Source organism: Erinaceus europaeus, chromosome 3 (assembly GCF_950295315.1).
Source record: "Erinaceus europaeus chromosome 3, mEriEur2.1, whole genome shotgun sequence".
In the NCBI taxonomy this organism is placed as follows: domain Eukaryota; kingdom Metazoa; phylum Chordata; class Mammalia; order Eulipotyphla; family Erinaceidae; genus Erinaceus; species Erinaceus europaeus.
In genome coordinates, this window is record NC_080164.1 from 22,613,676 (window position 1) to 22,631,670 (window position 17,995).

The 17,995-nt window shown below is 47.5% G+C and overlaps 1 protein-coding gene across 7 annotated transcripts in view; it reads left to right on the forward strand.

The window, feature by feature from the left end:
• The window catches only part of LTBP1 (latent transforming growth factor beta binding protein 1), a 304,975-nt gene that overhangs the window by 64,607 nt on the left and 222,373 nt on the right, over window positions 1–17,995 (forward strand). For all 7 annotated transcript variants that reach the window (XM_060186845.1, XM_060186846.1, XM_060186848.1 and 4 more), the window contains exon 4: window positions 12,448–12,617. In XM_060186845.1, coding sequence (XP_060042828.1) covers window positions 12,448–12,617 — 170 coding nt within the window. The remainder of the gene's footprint in view (window positions 1–12,447; window positions 12,618–17,995) is intronic.

Consider the following 17,995-nt stretch of genomic DNA (forward strand, 5'->3'; position numbering starts at 1 on the left):
ATTGCAGGGTCTAGGAGCTGAAAGTACAAAGATTCTTTATCTCCAGGTGTTGAGGCTGTCTTGGAAATGCCTTCTAGACTCTGAGACCACCAGGGCTAGGGCTCGCGTCACTTTATTTATTTATGCCACCAAGGCAGTTGGTGGAGCTTAAGGCCTGCAGTACAAATCCACTGCTCTGACATCTATTCCCCCGCCTCTTTTTTTGATGAGACACAGAGAAACTGAAAGACACTTGTTGGGACCAGAGATGCTGCTCCTTTGCTCAAGATGAGGCCCCACTCCAGAGTCACCTCCCACTAAGTGTCAGCAAAGATGAGAGGCCCTGTCCTAGACAGTCCTGACGTTATAATATTACATTCCTATGCGAAAGAAAAATGTATGTGGTGTTGTATAGTTGTATGCTGTCCTTACAGCTCAAGGTCTGTTATATAGCAAACAGGGCCAAAAAAAAAAAAAAAAAAAAGGAACAAGAAAACAGTACCAGTCTGGATGGTGTACCTCCCTCCCACCCTTCCTTCCTTCCTTCACTTTATTTGTTTAGTGAGAAGGAGCAGAAGAACATCACTCTGGCACTTCCCATGCCAGGACTCAAACTCATGACCTCATACCCTAGAGTCTAGCACTTTCTCCACTCCACTGGCTCTTGGGCTGCTATTCATTTCTTGGTTTGGAGTTCATTCTTTATTCCCGTTGTGACTCAGTTCCCCCTTCTCTAGAGTGGCTTGACTGCCTGGGTGACAGCCAAATCTCTGAGCTGTCTGAACACCCTGCTTTGTGTATGTGAGGCAGCTGCGGGCTTCTGTGCGGTACAGGGAGCCCTCCACTGCTTTCACGTGAGTTCCAGGTGGGGCACCAGGTTCCCAGAAAACCTTGACTGGTTGGCTCACAGTCGTCTGTGAGTCCCATGGAATACTGCTCAGATGTGTCCCTTGAGTTTGAGTTTACAGACTCCCCAGACCTGGAACTTCGATGATTTCTGCTGGTCTTGATGGAGAGACCATTTTTGTGAGCTTCATTGCACCTGACAATGACCCCCACTGGTTTGCTGAGCCAGTGCCCCCTCTAATGCTGTCTCCTGAATTAGGGGGGGTGAGGGCTGGGTGCACCCATTTCTCTAAAGTGGACAGACTTTTCTCACTTAAAAATTACTCCAGGGGCTGGGAGATGGCTCAGCCTGTAGGGTGCATGCCTCCCACACATGGCAGAGCAGTGCTGGGGTGTGTCTCCTCCCTCTCTCTGTCTGTGTCTCTCCTGCCCACTCATTGAAAAGGCTGGACTGGGAAGCTGGTTAGTGCTTGTATCACATGTGTACCGGGCCCTGGGTTTGTTCCCCAGCACCACGTAAAAAAAAATTCCGTTTCCAGATAGACACATGCATAGTAAGCGGTGATCGTTTCCAGATTCACTCTCTGCTCTGCACCAGTGAAGGTGAGCGGCTGCTGTGAGACCCAACACCCATGTCCTTACCGTTTCTTCTGACAGGCCCTCTCCTTCTAAATTAACAAAGACCATTTCCATTTGGAAACAGCAAATGAAGCAGACATCAGTGTGAAGCAGCAGTGATCTTGAGCGAAAGAAGCAGGCTTTCCAAATCCAGATGGGGAATGTTTGTCTTCTGGAAATGCCAAAAGCAACATATTTTTATCAGAGCAGACTCCCTGCAGATAGCAGTTATAAACTTAGGACAAACAACTGCAAACTCTGGACAAAATGTAAAGTCAACTATTTGAAGGCGAAGGAGAGAGACTGAAAGCAGACAGAAACTGGAAGGGAGTTTTGACTTTTGAAAGAAGTGAATTTTGGGGTGGTGTTAAAATTGACGTTTGGATTTTGTTTTTTGCCTAGTTGTATGAGGGGAGGGGAAGGGAGAGGAGAGGTAGATTTGGGAAAACCTGGACTTAGAGCAGAACTGTGTACCCTCTCTTATTTTCCACTGTGTGTGATGGCTTCAGAACACCCCCAGACACCCCCCTTTCCTTTTCCAGTGGCCTGGGTTCTCGGGACCTCTAGGGCAAAGGCTGATCCAGTTCAGCTGGCCCGTGCCCTCAAAGAAGACTAGACCAGATGTTTGAATTTGGTCAAACACTTTCAGTATTTATTACTTAGGTGACCTAGTTTAGCAGCCATGGTAATAGAAAAAGAAGAAGGCCATTTGGGGAAAACAGGGTTTATTGCATTCACCTTAAAAATGAAAAGAATTTCCCCTTGAATCATTTTAGTCACCGTGCAAAAAATAAAGCCCTGAGGGGGTTCTCTTGCTACTGTGGAAGGAGTCTACGTGTGTCCTGTGCTAAGACTCGGCAGAGAGCCTCCACCAGACCCTGCTTGGAGAGGTGGGGGAAGCTTGGGGAGCTATCCTGGATATATCTGGATGTGTTTAGAGTTGGGTTTCAAAGCTGGGCATATTCAAGGTGTCCTGCTACCCCCCTTTAATCGCTGAAGGAAGTGGAGGCAGAGAGCCATTGGGTGATGTGGGCTCTTAAAGGGTAATGGGTCAGCTTGTGTTGCCATCAGCTGGTCTGTTCTGGGTTTACAGATCATGAGAAGTGTATCATAGGAAGGTTCAGAACCCAAGCCCATGAATGTCTCCCCCCCCCCCCCCCCCCGCTGCCATTAGGGCCTGTGTGTGACAGGGATGCGACTGAGACTGGAGCAGGAGGCAGCTCACCGGGTGGAGCACCTGCTAGTGGGTTCAAACCCTGGCACCGCATGGGCGCACCGTGGGCAGCACTGAGAGTGAACTCTAAGGATGGGGGAACAGGACTGTAGTGTCTCTCTGTCTCCCTGGGTGAAAGCTCCGTGGTGGTTTTGTGCATGTGTGTGCCCTGAGCTGTGTTTGTTCCTACACTGCTCTTGGCAGTCTGTCTGTGCTGCCCATCTGTCCTGTAGGTAGCTGACTACAGATGCTGGGTCACTGTAAAGTGTGTGTGTGTCTGCGCGTATGTGTCATTGTGCTTTGCACTGTCTTCCTGGTGTCCACTCACCCCTTCCCTCCCCGCCTCCCCCCCCCCCCCCCCGCCAGTGCCCGTTGGCCTGGAGAACTTTAGGACAGAAGTTTCCCCCCCACCTAAAATGATGTTTCTCCCCTCTGTGAGTGCACTCCCCTCTCCCCTGCTAGCCTTCACTCACACCTTTGAACAGCAGGAAACACAAGCAGGGCACATATGGTCATTGGAGCTTATTTTATTATTTCTGTTTTTGCCACATGGGAAATGAACCCAGAGCATGTGTATAATACCATGGAGTAGCTCGCTGGGCCTGATATTTTCTTTTTTTATATTGGAGGGTGTGTGTGTGTGTGTGTGTGTGTGTGTGTGTGTGTGTGTGTGTGTGTGTGTGAGAGGGGGGGGGGGCGGGGAGAGGGGGAGAGTGAGGCAGGAGCATAGCACCACTCACTCCACCCATGGAGCTCCTTTGATGCTGTCTGTGGTGCTCCAGGGCCTTATACATTGTAAGGTCTGTGCTCTACTGGATGAGCTGCCTCCTGACCCCTCTAAATACTTGGATTTTGTGTTGCAAAGCTGGCTCTGAGCCATGTGAGGGGCTCCCCCGGACTTCATTCTGCAGTGTGACCTTGTCTCCTGGGTCTTTTTAAGATCAGATTCTCCACCTGCCGTCACTGAGCACAGGGCGGGGGTGGGGGCCCCCTCAAACCAGACTTCCTGGGAACCCTCTTGTTGCCCTCAGTGAGGTGCCCATCCCTTTCTTCGGCGAGAGGGGACCTATGTCCTGCCAGGTTCTCCATGTGCCCACAGGTCAGACCCCGGGATTAATGGGAATATGGAAAAGTTTAGCCCATGTTTGGCCCCAAATCTCTGTTCCAAAGCAGCAGTGGAAACAGTGTGACTAATCCTTTCTTTGAAGAAGCGAGGTGTGTTCACTTTTTTTTTTTTTTCTCTCTCTGCTTAGGACTGTACAGAGTTCCCACATGCTCAGCTCTTACATGACCACTCAGAACCTCGAACCCTGGCTTCTGTTTCTTTCCTCCCTGACCCTGTGTGTTACCATTGGGGCACCTAGCAAGTGTCCCTCCAGGCACAGTCATACTTCAGCCCGTCACTGCTGAAGGTGACCCGACTTATCGTCCACCCCGTGGCCATAACCTGCTACCTGACCTAGTGACCTTTTCTGTTTCTTTTTTCTGAAATCACATAATTGGTGGAAACGAGTTACATGGGTGCAAGTTCTCTATTTCCACTTTATTGGGGGCTAATGGTTTACAATCCAGTTGTTGGTACATAGGTATAATCTCTCACTTCCCCATGATAGGTATCTGCAAGACCCTGCCTCCCCCACTATAGGCTATTTTTCATCATCATAGACAAGAACTCGGGACTCTCCCTTCTCCTCCTTATCCAGAGCCCTTTGCTTTGGTGTAATACACCACGCCCAGCCCAGCTTTCACCTTATGTTTCAATACTACCTATGAATGAGATCATTCAGTATTGCTGCTTCTCTTTCTGGCATATCTCACTCAACATGATAACTTCAAGTTCTGTCTAAGATACGTTAAAGGAGATGGCAGCTACACTGTATTTTATTATATATATAGATATATATATTTATTATTTATTTTCTCCAGCCACTCATCTGTTGCTGGGCATCTTGGTTGCTTTCAGGTTTGAGCTATTACAAATTGTGCTGTTAGGAACATAGATGTGCATAGGTCTCTCTGAATGGGTGTCTTTGTTTCCTTAGGCTATGTCCCCAGGAGAAGAATTGCCAGGTCATTAGATAGGTCCATTTCTAGTGTTGTGACAGTTCTCCAGACTGTTTGCCCCAGGGGTTGGACTAATTTACATTCCTACCAGCAGTGTAGCAGAGTTCCTTTTCCCCCACAATCTCTTTTCTACTGTGTGGCATTCTCACAGGTGTGAAGTGGTATCTCATTAGAAAAGATAAAAGCACCAACTGTTTTAGAGGTGTGTTTTTTTTTTTAAAGCTAGACACATATTTTATTTTGAGGTAGACTTTGCACTTTCTGAGAAAAATTTTGCCCACCACCTTTCAACATGTAATTTTCGGCACTTAAAATTAATTTGTTACGATATATTTATTACTATTTGGCATATTCTTCAGCTAAAATAGTTAGCAATAATAATGAAAGTTTTCCTTAATTTTCTTTTTTTTATTAATGATTTAATAATGATTAACAAGATTGTGTGGGATAAGAGGGGCACAATTCCATACAATTCCCACCACCAGAGTTCCACATTCCATCCCCTCCACTGGAAGGTTCTCTGTTCTTTATCCCTGTGGTAGTATGGACTAAAATTCTTTTCTTTCCTTTTTTTAAATAAAGATTTTATTTACTTATTAATGAGGAAGATAGGAGGAGAGAAAGTACCAGACATCATTCTGGTACATGTGCTGCCAGGGATTGAACTCAGGACCTCATGCTTGAGAGTCCAGTGCCTTAGCCACTGCGCCATCTCCCGGACCACTGGACTAAAATTCTTTATGAGGAGCAGAAGGTGGAAGGTCTGGCTTCTGTAATTACTTCTCTGCTGAACGTGGATGTTGGCAGGTCAATCCATAGGGGCTACAGTTTCTTACCTCCTTGTGATAGGCATCTGCACGCCACTCCCATCACCACTTATGTCTTCCTTCACCATCATGTCCTGGGTCCCTAGTATCTTCTCTCCCCACCCTCATTTTCGGCTCTGCTAAAATGGGCCACAGCTATTCTGAATTTCCCTTTCTTCTCTTGTTTCTTAAATTCCATCTGTGAGTGAATAATCTCCCTTAAAATCTCCTAAACTTGCCATAGAGTCTGGTCTATCTTTCCATCAACCATTTATCTTCTGTCTTCTATGTATTCCGCCCTCCATCTCTCTCTCCCTTCCAACCTCTCTGCGTCTTTTTAAAAATTATTCTTTCTGTCTCTTCTCTCTGTCACCTGTGATGATCTTCTGTCTACCTTTTGTCTCTGTTATCTGTCTGCTCCTCCATCTCTCTCCATCATCTACCGTTCTGTCTCTGTGTCCTCTCTAGCAGCAGTTTAATGCAGACTTCTATCTGCCGTATCTGTGTGTTCATCCATCCATCTAAATAATCTGTGTCTGTCTCTGTGTGTATTTGCGTGTCACCTAGCTCCCTCCCCCCTTTCCCTGTCTAATCTACTTCATCCGTCTGTCTGTTATCCATCTGTCTTTCTCTCATCTGTTACATCTGTCTTTATACAGAGGCTCCTCCTCATTTGCTGTCCCCCACCCCTTGATCCCGATAGGAGAGATGGGGAACCTCAGCCTGGAGGCAACCCTGTAGCCTTGCTGACTCAGACTGGGCTGAGCAGTTACAGGGAGCCTTGAATACCGGCGAGTCTACTCCTGTCTCTCTAGGTCCCCAGTGTAGAGGGACAGGGTGCTGCCCTGAGTGAGGAGGGCCTGTCTTTCTTTCTAGGAGACGTGTGGCTCCCCATCATCCCCCGCTGCCAGATGTGTCCAGCTGTTCACTGCTTGCTGTCCCACCAGACCTGACATCATCAAACAAGAGCATTTACTGTGTTTAGTCTTGAGCTTTTAGTGACTTAAGTCATCATTCTGGTAGCAAGGGGCGTGTCCTGCCCTTGGCATGGTGTCTGGGAGAACCCATGGCCCAGGTGGAGAGATTCTAGGCTCTTCTGCTCCTTGAGGGCTGTAGGCTGGAGCTTGACCTCTGGCTGTTTGGAACAGAAACCTTGTGGCGTTGATCTCTCTCTGTTCTTTCTTCTCCCACTGGCACCGGACCCCAGGGCTCACACCCCTAGCCGAGCATATGGCTGTCTGCCACCCCTGGTCCTGCTGGTTGGTGTTCTGCCTGTGGCTTCCCCCACCCCTCTGCTCCTATCAAGATGCCATCTTCCCTCCTTGGGGCCAGGCATGTGGGTCTCACAGCCCCTTCTTGCTATGAGTGCCACCCTGTAACCCTTCTCCCAAGGGACAGTGCCCTAGTCTGAAGATTCTTGGCTCAGTGTAGATGATTTTAATGTGTCACAGCTGATCGCATGCCAGAGGACAGGAGAGCAAGTTTCTTGCCAAAGACTCACTTTCCAGTCACAAGCTCTATCCTGAGGATTTTATTCCAACTTGGTATTTTTCTGAAAATTAGTTGCTGTATTATTATTATTTTTCCTGTTAAGGCTTTCTTGCCTACATAACTCTGCCACCCCTGTTGGAATTTTTTTTTTTTTTTTTTTTTTTTGCTTCCAGGGTTATTGCTGGGGCTTGGTGCCTGCACTATGGATCCACTGCTCCTGGAGGCCATTTTTCCCATTTTTGTTGCCCTTGTTGTTGTTATAGCTAGATAGGATAGAGAGAAATCGAGAGAAGAAGGGAATACAGAGAGGGAGAAAGAAAGATAGACACCTGCAGACCTGCTTCACCACTTGTGAAGTGACCCCCTCTGCAGGTGGGGAGCTGGAGGCTCCAACCAGGATCCTTAGCCTGGTCCTTGCGCTTTCCGCCATGTGCACTTAACCCGCTGTGTTAACTCCCGTCCCCCCTCTCCCTCCTGTGGATTAAAACAATTTTTTTTTTAATTTTCATAGGACAGAGAGATGTTGAGAAGGGAGGGAGTGATAGAGGAGACAGAGACACCTACTGCGCTGCTTCAATACTTGTGAAGTTTCTGCCCTGCAGGCAGCGACAGGGGCCTTGAACTCAGGTCCTTGTGCATGGCGATGTGTGTGCTATCCTCAGCTGCCCGCATTATTTTTTTCCTTTTAATTTCAGAGAGACAGGAAAGAAAAGAGGGGAGGAGATATAAGCGGGGAGGAGAGGGAGGGAAAAGACGGAGGAAGGGAGAAACAGGAGAGACACCACAACGCTGTCAAGTTTCTCCTTGACTCAGGAGTCCCTGTATGGTGTTGGGGCTCAAATTTGGGTCCTCTCGTGTGGTGGAGTGTGCGCTCTACTGGGTGGGTTGTCTCCTAGTCCCTACTTAGTTGCTTTTGTCATTGTTAATGTTTATTAGTTTTACTATTAACCAATCATTTCAGTAGCTAATTATTTAAGTTCTGTTCCTGTGGGAATGATTAAATATGGACAAGGGCTTTATTTTAAAGATTTATTCATTTTATGAGAGAGACACAAAAGCAACACTTTGGCACATGCGATGCTGAGGATCGAAACTAGGACCTCAGGGGCCAGGTGGTAGCGCAACAGGTTAAGCGCACATGGTGTAAATTGCAAGCACCGGCATAAGGATCCCGGTTTGAGCCCCCAGCTCCCCACCTGCAGGGGGGTCGCTTCCCAAGCGGTGAAGCAGGTCTGCAGGTGTCTATCTTCCCCTCCCTCCCTCTGTCTTCTCCCCCTCTCTCGATTTCTCTCTGTCCTGTTCAACAACAATAGCAATACCAACAATAGTAACAATAACAAGGGCAACAAAAAGGAAAAAATGACTTCTAGGAGCAGTAGATTTGTAGTGCAGGCTCTAAGCTCCAGTGATAACGCTGGAGGAAAAAAAACAAAAACAAAACCAAAGAACTAGGACCTCACACTTGCAAACCTGGTGCTCTAGCTGCTGAGCCATCTACCTGCCTCTAAAGGCGTTATGTGAAAAGAGATTACAAGTAGCAGAAGGGAACTGTCATAGCAGATCAAAGGCTGGGGGGGCAGAGAGATAGCTCAGTGATGGAGCATAGGACTCACATGCCTCAGACCTCAGGTTTGATCCCTGGCACCACATATGCCAGACTTGCACAGTGCTCTGGCCTCTCTCTGGCCTGATAACTCTCTTGGGTAGTGTACTAGCTTTGTCTTGGATGTGACCCAGGTTTGAGCCCAGAACCCTCTGCACTGAAGGGAGTTTTGGTGTTGTGGTGTCTTTCTGTCTATCTCTTTTCTCTTTCTGTTCTTTCTCTAAGAAATAATGAAAGAATTGGGCCAGAGAGGCTTTAAGCCATTTGGCATGCATGGCCCTGTGTTTATATATACCCTTTCTATATACATATATGTTCATGTATGTATCTTTGCCTGTCCTAGGTGGAAATATTGTGTGTTGCTTGTATGCTATGATGTTGTTGTGGGTTCAAAGCCAACCGAAGGAGTCAACAAGGAGGAACATTATTAACATTAACGGGCCACAGAAAGAGCTATGCTCTTAAAGAATTCTGTGCACCTAACAAAGGGATGCTATAAGCTTACATAGGGGGTGTGGGCTGAGAGAAGAAAGCGTCCTTCACAGAGGCAGAAGCTTCAAGGTGAAGGGGTAGGACTTGTACCCATTGCTCAGGGACTGGCTGCCTTAGTTACCGTTATCTTTCCTGCATAGCCCTGTCTGGGAAAGTTCAGCCTCAGCATAAGATACACCACTGAGGGAAGGGGGTACTTTCCTCAAGGTCTCTTGTTATCTGGGACTTCTCTCCTTATAGTTTGGTTAGTCACCTCTTTCTTTGCCTTGACATTCTCTCTCTCTCTTTAATATTTTATTTATTTATTAGATAGGGGAGAGAGAAAGAACCAGACATCACACTCTGGTACATGTGCTGCTGGAGATAGAACCTAGGACCTCATGCCCGAGAGTCCAATGCTCTATCTGTTGTTAATGTTTTGGAGGCTCCAGCAGGCCAGGCTAGCGTCGCGGTGGTAGACAGAGACAGACTCGAGGACACACGGCTGGGCTGAGAAGCTGCAGTTTAATCTTTATTCACGAACAGGCAAATCACCACACCATGTGCTTCCCCATGTTTCTTTCTCAGCTGCTGCAGGGACTCTGCACGTCCTTAGCATATGGGGCGGGGAGAAAGAGGGGCGCGTGAAACTAGCAAGGACCAAACCATTTCTCTCAGAGGTAGGGGGAAGGGGGCAAACCAACACGAAGAATACCAACATATTCCCCCTTTTCTTTTTAACTAAATAACCACAGTATCAGGGGTGTGGGGTGAACAGAAACCTATATCGTATAGGCATTTTCAAAAAAGAAACTGGCACAAACATGGAGAAACATGTAAGCGAGTAACAAGAACCAGTGTGCTGCCAAGGGAAGGCCTGAGGGGGCCATTTTTTGCCTCTGGGCAAAACTTTATCAGCTTAAAAAAGCATTTCCTGCCTCTGGGGGCATACTTGCCTCGACGGGCATTTTCTAGCATGGGGGGAGGGTGAGGCCTAGAGTCCCAAGGCATGGCTGCAGTCAGTCTTTGAGAAACCCAGCAGCATAAGGGAAGTCGCTAGTTTTGTGAAAAGTGTCCGAGGTGTACCAGTGAGTCCGATAGAAGTCCAAAGCAGATGTCCACCGAAGAATTGCCAGGGGGTGAATTGTTGTACGTCTGTCTCGATGGGGAATGTCAGCCATCAGAATTCTGCTTTTCTGTAGAGAACTTGACAGCTGCAATTTACTTACTATGAAACAAATTTGTAGCAGGTTAGAAGTTTATCACAATTGATAACTCTATTACAATTAGAAGTCTTTTTTAGAATGATTTTAAGGTTGTTTAAAGTTTAAACAGTAGAATGTGAAAAGGTAGGCATAAGAATCAAGGAAAGAAAACCTCAGGCATGAGAATCATTAGCATAGCCATTGTGTAATCTACCATTTCTAATAGAGAAGGTAATCGAGAGTTTTACATATCAACAAGTCTATTTAACCTTTTGTTACACCCATTCAAGATGGAGACACACCCTAGGTGTGCGCAGGTTTTGTTTAGACCAACTTGGTTAAAATATATTGATTTTTAACTAATTTTTTACCTCAGACTTTAAATGTAAGTTACTTTTATCTTTATGAGAATTACGTTGAAAACCTTTTTCATTTAACTTTGCCTGGTAAGAATTTAGCCTTAAAATTACGTTTTTAACCTTAAAGTTACTGTTTACCAAACTTTAAACACACACATAAACATGGTCTTTAATACACAAGGAGAGAAACCTTTGTTGCAAAGACATGTCATTTTAAACACGAATTTAGATCTGTACTGTCTTAGTTGTTGTTGGGGGGGGGGTCACTATCCGGAGGTGGCTTTCCGCGCAGCTCCACTTCTAGGAATTGCAGGTTTGCGATCTCTGCACGAATCTCTGTGTACTCCAGCTTGTCTGCCTTCTGACTGGAGCTGAGGATCTCGGCCAAGGGGCCCAGTTTCGGCAGGTCTCCGGGTGGCCCGGGATCTGTCCAGACTTCATAGCACGAGGGCGGGCGGGCCAGCCGTGTAGAAGGCGCGGGCCGAGGTGCCACGGGGTGGTGGCCAGGATAGGCTGCCGCGGCCCTGCCCCATGGCCCTGCCATGTTGGCCGAGCAGTGTGGAGGGAGCCAGTGCCCAATGCCCCGCGCCACGTGGCGGAAAGCCGGCTCCTACGGGCTGGTGTTGGGCGGAAACCACAGAGTGGTCCAGAGATAAATGTTCCAGAAACAGCGAAACAGTCTCGTGAAGAAAGGGCAGAGGCCTTTGGAGATCTCTTCACAAGCAGAAGAGAAAGCCATAGTGCATAGGTAGCCAAATTGTCTTCACTTATCTGAGAGATGCGCAGGTCAGGTCCACGTGGGCGCCATTTGTCGTTAAAGTTTTGGGGGCTCCAGCAGGCCACGCTAGCGTCGCGGTGGTAGACAGAGACAGACTCGAGGACACACGGCTGGGCTGAGAGAGAGGCTGCAGTTTAATCTTTATTCACAAATGGGCAAATCACCACACCAAGTGCTTCCCCATGTTTCTTTCTCAGCTGCTGCTGGGACTCTGCACGTCCTTAGCATACGGGGAGGGGAGGAAGAGGGGCACAAAACTAGCAAGGGCCAAACCATTTCTCTCAGAGGTAGGGGGAAGGGGGCCAAACCAACACGAAGAATACCAACATCTATCCACTGCGCCACCTCCCCGACCACACTGCCTTGACATTCTCTTTTTCACTTCAATAGCTTGTTCTGAATCCTAGCCACCACTGGTGATGGTCTCTCTTTCCTTCCACTCTCCAACTAGATTTGCTTAAAATATTTTATTTGGGAGTCAGGCAGTAGCGCTCTGGGTTAAGTGCATGTGGCGCAAAGCACAAGGATGGGCATAAGGATCCCGGTTAGAGCCCCCGGCTCCCCACCTGCAAAGGAATCACTTCACAATCGGTGAAGCAGGTCTGTAGGTGTCTATATTTCTCTCCCTCTCTTTCCTTCCCTCCTCTGTCCATTTCTCTCTGTCCTATCCAACAACGACCTCAATAACAACAATAATAACTACAACAATAAAAAACAAGGACAACAAAAGGGGATAAGTAAATAAATATTAAAAAATTATTCATTCATATTTCATGAGAGAGAGACAAAGGGCAGAATACTGCTCAGCTCTCTCACGAGCTGGGGCTAACGGTTGAATCTGGGGCCTCTAGAGCCTTGGGCATGCGAGTCTGGTGCACTCCCGCTGTGATCTCTCTCCAACTTCTTAGAATTTTTGTGCTGACATTTAACTGAGTCCTTAGTCTTTTCTTTCCTGTTGATGGCAACAGGTCATTGTTTATGTCTTTATCCTTACTTTGTTTCTCTTCTCTCCAGGGTGGTGCCTCTAGCCTCCCAGAATGTGGTGATTCACCATGGCCAGACCCAGGAGTATGTGCTCAAGCCCAAGTACTTTGCCACCCAGAAGGTGATTTCCGGAGAACAGGCGACAGAAGGTTCATTTCCCTTCAGATTTGGGCAGGAGCAGCTCCCCTCGCCTTTCCAAAGTGAGTACAGCTTGGTCCCCGATTGTGCTCAGGCACAGTCTTGTCGTCTTCTGGGAGAGACCTGTCTGGCTCCTATGGCTTCAGTATGTCCTTGGAGGCACAATTCCAGGCACTTTAGAAATAGCCAGAAACCCATGTTGGTTGCTTAAGCAGCCAGGTGGTGGGCTGGCTCCTTGTTTTTAGCAAAGCCTTCTTCCTGGACATTGAACCACATTTGATGAGAGCCATCTTCTCTTGCCTTCTGTTTCTTCAAGATGACAGCCTCCACTGACTTTCACTTTAGACAGGTGCTCTAACGTGCTCTGATAGTTTTAGCTTGGATCCCTTCCTGGAGAAATTTCTACAGTGTCCTGCTTTGCTCTGCAGGGTCACCAGCAGTGGGTACTTATGTGTTAGGAGGTCCACCTGGGCCCCGTATTGAGCAGACTTGAACTTAGAGTGGCCTTTTGGCAGCCAGTTTGGTGACTGTCTTACCAAACTCACTGTGATGTTTTGTGGGGTAGGTGTTACGGTGTATCTGCTGGAAACTTCTTGAGAAAATGTTACAGAGTGAAAGACAGGGGTCCAAGGACAGGATCTGGGCAAAGGAGCTCCTTCTACAAGTTTCCTGTTTTCTCTGCTGATGGTCACCTCCATGCTAACAAAGGGTAGGAGAGACTCCCCAGCTGTGGTGTGCTCTGTGGGGGCTGTCTCCACCCCCAGGGTACTGTGACTAGTTGAGGGAGGATGTTACTTGTTGCTGGCGCTTGGAGACCTGCATCAACCTGAATTAGACTCCCTCCTGGGGTTGGTCCCTGCTCTAGAGTGACCCGCTCTACCCCTCAAATTCACTCTACAGATGACTCCCTCTTGCCTGGTGAGAGTCCTGCTTAGCAACCTGAGTGTTTATTGGGAAAATAAGCCCTGGGGGTGACCAGGGAGGAGTGGAGACATCATGGGGCCCCCCTTGTACCTCTGTCACACCCAAGCAACAAGTGTTTGCAGTGGGTCTTCTGAAGTCCTCTGACTTCTGTGGTGAGCCACCAAGGGTTTTTTTTTTGTTGTTGTTGTTGTTGTTTGTTTTTTGGCTAGGTTTCATTCTTTATTTCTTAGGAACAGTATGGTGAGGGGAAAGACTTGTAGAAAGAGAGGAGATAGACCAGATCACTGCTCCATCGTCCATGCCCCCCCTACCCCCGGTGTCATCCATGGTGCTTCCACGTGGTGTCAGGGCTCATTCCCAGCTCAACCTGCCCCCTTCACTCATCCTTTTTTTTTAAAAAAATTTTTATTTATAATTAGGAAACACTGACAAAAACCATAGGATAAGGGTACAACTCCACACAATTCCCACCACCAGAATGCCATATCCCATCCCCTCCCCTGATAGCTTCCCTAATCTTTATCCCTCTGGGAGTATGGACCCAGGGTCATTATGGGGTGCAGAAGGTGGGAGGTCTGGCAGTTTCTCCAGAGTGGGGGCTGGTACTGTGATTCAGCACCATACATTGCCTGGTCCTGCTGCTCAGGAAGAGACACAGACTCACTGGGCCAAGCATTTAAGTAGCCCAGGGAAGGAGAGAGCAGGCTGTAAGGTGCTGAGTCCAGAGCTCTGCCCAGAGCTGACAAGCTTCCTGGAAAGATCTTAAAGGAAGCCATTTGATAGGCTGGTTAAGGATGCCAGCATCATAAACTTGAGTTAGAACAGGGGGGAGAGAAAGACTGGGAAGGTAGAGCACAGGACTTGCATATGTCTCAGACTCCCAGTTTGATCCCCAATATCACATGCTCTGGAGTGGTGTGCTCTGGCCCCCTCCTCTCTCATCTATTGGTCATAACCCCTCCCCCCCACAATCAAGTTTGTGGAGCTGCTGGGTTGATCATACACCAGCTGGTGTGGGAATTGGGAGTCTTGAGTCACTTTCTTGGCCATAGGCTGTGCTGGGAGGGGGGTAGGGTGGGGGGAGGCATGGATATCAGCACTGAATCTAGCTGGAAGGGAGTAGCTTCTCTGCAGTAATTTTTAGTGATGTCCTGGTTGGCCCAGGAGCCTCGACAGCAAAGGCTAGCATGGCGGACACACAGACCCGGCTGGTCTGGGGGAGGTGGGCAGGCACCAGGCTTTACCCAGCATGCATCCTGGGGATCCCAATTCTTTTCTTTTCTTTTCTTTTCTTTTCTTTTCTTTTCTTTTCTTTTCTTTTCTTTCTTTCTTTCTTTCTTTTTTTTTTTTAAATATTTCGTTATTCCTTTTTGTTGCCCTTGTTTTATTGTTGTGGTTATTATTGTTGTTGTTATTGATGCCGTCGTTGTTGGATAGGACAGAGAGAAATGGAGAGAGGAAGGGAAGACAGAGGGGGAGAGAAAGATAGATACCTGCAGACCTGCTTCACCACTTGTGAAGCGACTCCCCAGCAGGTGGGGAGCCAGGGGCTTGAACTGGGATCCTCATGCCAGTCCTTGTGCTTTGTGCCACCTGCGCTTAACCTGCTGTGCTACCTCTCGACTCCCGGGATCCAGATTCTACTGAAAGATTGTCTGTTGTCAGATGGTGTAGACAGGAGTTATAGCCTACCCTTTGTGCTCAAAGCTCTGTACGCCATCTTGCCATGGCTACTGTGCCCAAGTTGGGGGTGGTCAGGTGATGGGGCAGTCTCCTTTATCTCAGAATTGTTTGATCATGTTCCTGGGCTGCTCCCCTCCAGACAGGTACACGGACCTGAACATGGGTACTCTCTTTCTCCTTATTGCTCTCTCAGTATAAGATGTCTGGGAAAGAAACAGTAGATGCAGATTGGTTATAAATACATCCAAGAAGCTTGTCCAGTCATATAGAAACCAGAGCAGAGCAACATCCAGAGCCCAGGCTTATGTAATCATGTTCCCTTCAGGGAGCACTTCTGCCAGAAAATGATTTCCATCCCAGGGGTCTGATGATTAGATAATAAAGGGACTAACCCAAGACTCCCTCTGCATGACCCACTGAGGTTCATATATTGAGAAACACGCACTGCATAGATGCTGGTCTTCCACCATGAAGCTGTGATAAGTCTAGTAAGAGAATATGCACATTTTGCATGAAGATGTGGCTTCCTGGCCAGAGGAGGCAGGATACCCTTGCACCTTAGTAATTCTCTGCCAGCCCACTTCAAATCATGAACTAGATGTACAGGCTATGCACGAATACCCAGGTTCAGTTCCCCAGCCTCTACCCGCAGTGGGGGAAGCTCCACTCACAGTGGAGCAGTGCTACAGATGTCTCTCTGACACTCACCCTGTATAAAAAAATGGATGTGTGTACATACACGTAGTGTGTGCACACAGCTAGTCAACTATATAAATGTGGGTGTGTTACTGAAGCAGCCTCTTGTTGGGGTTTCTAATATTTCCCACAGAGCAAGTTTCCATTGAAAACATCCGTGTAGCTCTGAGTACGTCTGAGCCTGCTCTTCAAGCTGGTTGGTTTCATGAAAAAACACCATAGCTTACCTGTGTATTTCATTTCCTGTTTCTCTTTTTTATTATTATTTTTTTTCACCAGAGGTGCAGGCCTGTGTGATTCCACCTCTCCCAGTGGACGCTTTTCTCCCCCTTTTAATTTCAGAGGCAGGGAGATGCCACAGTGACTCCACTGCTCATGAAACTTGATGTGGCTTTTATGTGGAGTAGGGCATTTGAGCCCAGGCTCTTAGTTGTGGCAAAGTGTGTGCTCTGTTGAGTGACCTTGTTCCTATTTTTCTTTCTATTCTGCATTATTAGAGATAGGAGACACAGGGAGCTAGGACCCGGGTTCAAGCCCCTGGTCCCCACCTGCAGGGGGGAAGATTCACGAGTGGTGATAGAGGGTTACAGGTTTCTCTCTCTCTCTCCCCCCCCTCCTCACAACTTCTCTGTCTCTCTCCAATAATAAATAAATGATTTTAAAAAACTTAAAAAAAAATTAGGGGCGGGGTGGTAGCATACCTGGTTGAGTGCACGTTATAATACGCAAGGACCCTGGTTCGAGTCTCTGGTCCCACTTGTAAAGGTTGAAAGCTTTGCAAGTGGAGAAGCAGCGTTGCAGGTGTCTGTCTCTCTCCTTTACATTTTGATTTCTGGCTGTCTCTATCGAATAAATAAAGATTAAAAAATAAGAAGGATTTAGTTAAAAAAAAAACCCTTTGTAAAAAAAAAAAGAGAGAGAGGTAGGAGAGACAGAGAGGGAGAGACCCAATGCTATTTTGACATTTATTCCACAGAACTGGGGTGAAGTCTCTAGGTGTCCTTTTGTCTCCCTCCCTCTCTGTCTCCCCCTCTCCTTTCAATTCCTCTCCTATCCAATAAAAACAGAAGGACATACATGGCACAAAGTGCAAGGACTGGGATAAGGATCCCAGTTCAAACCTCTGGCTCCCCACCTGCAGTGGGGGCGGGAGGGTTGCTTCACAGTTGCTTCTCTGGGGAGAGAATCTTCCCCTTCTCTCTTGATTTCTCTCTGTCCTGTCCAACAACAACAGCTATAACAACAACAATAACAGCAACAAGGGCAACAAAATGAGAAAAATGGCCTCCAGGAACAGTGGATTCATAGTGCAGGGACTGAGCCCTAGTGATAACCTTGATGGCAGAAAAAAAAAAGTGTAGGAGTTGGGTAGGAAGCCAAGGCTTCCCAGTAGAGCACACACTTTGCCATGTGGGCTTGCGCCCCTGGCACCCTTGGAGCACCATACTCAACTCCTGGGGCATGGAGATAGATAACGGAGTGGTGCAGTGGCCTCTCCTTCTCCCTCTCCCTCTCTGTCTCTCTGTCTTTATCTCAAAGTATATGTGACTGGTCTGGAGGGCAAAAATGAAAACACATGAGCTTAGAGTGTGAACTGCATGTGTATGGGGTCCCGTTTTTGATCCCCCTTCGCCCCCAAATAGAAAGGAAGTTGGGATGTTGAGTAAAGAACAAGGACTTGGAATTCCAACTCCCATCATTTCCCAGCAGAATGACATGGTCATGTTCAGGGTATCTGCTGCTGTAGCTTCCTTGTCTGTGTCCTGTGCCTGATTACAGTGGTAACTTATGTGACCATGGCTGTATTTGAGTTCTGCCACTTAAGTCAGTAAATTCATGTCTGTCATGAGGACAGTACTGCGTGCAGGCAGAAAAGTTTGTAGTTTCTGATTTTGTGTTCTCAGAACCTAAAGAAAAAGAAAAATGTGTGTGTGTGTGTGTGTGTGTGTGTGTGTGTGTGTGTGTGTGTGTGTCATCTATTGCTGTGTAACAAAGCATGCCAAGCTTAGTACTTCAAGCTGGAATTGCTGTTAGGTTTCAGTGTTGAGGAATCCACTAGTACTTGAGCAGGTGGGCTCAGGGGGTCTGACTCAGGCTGCTGAAGTCACTGTTGGAAACTCAGCAGGGACGGCAGTCA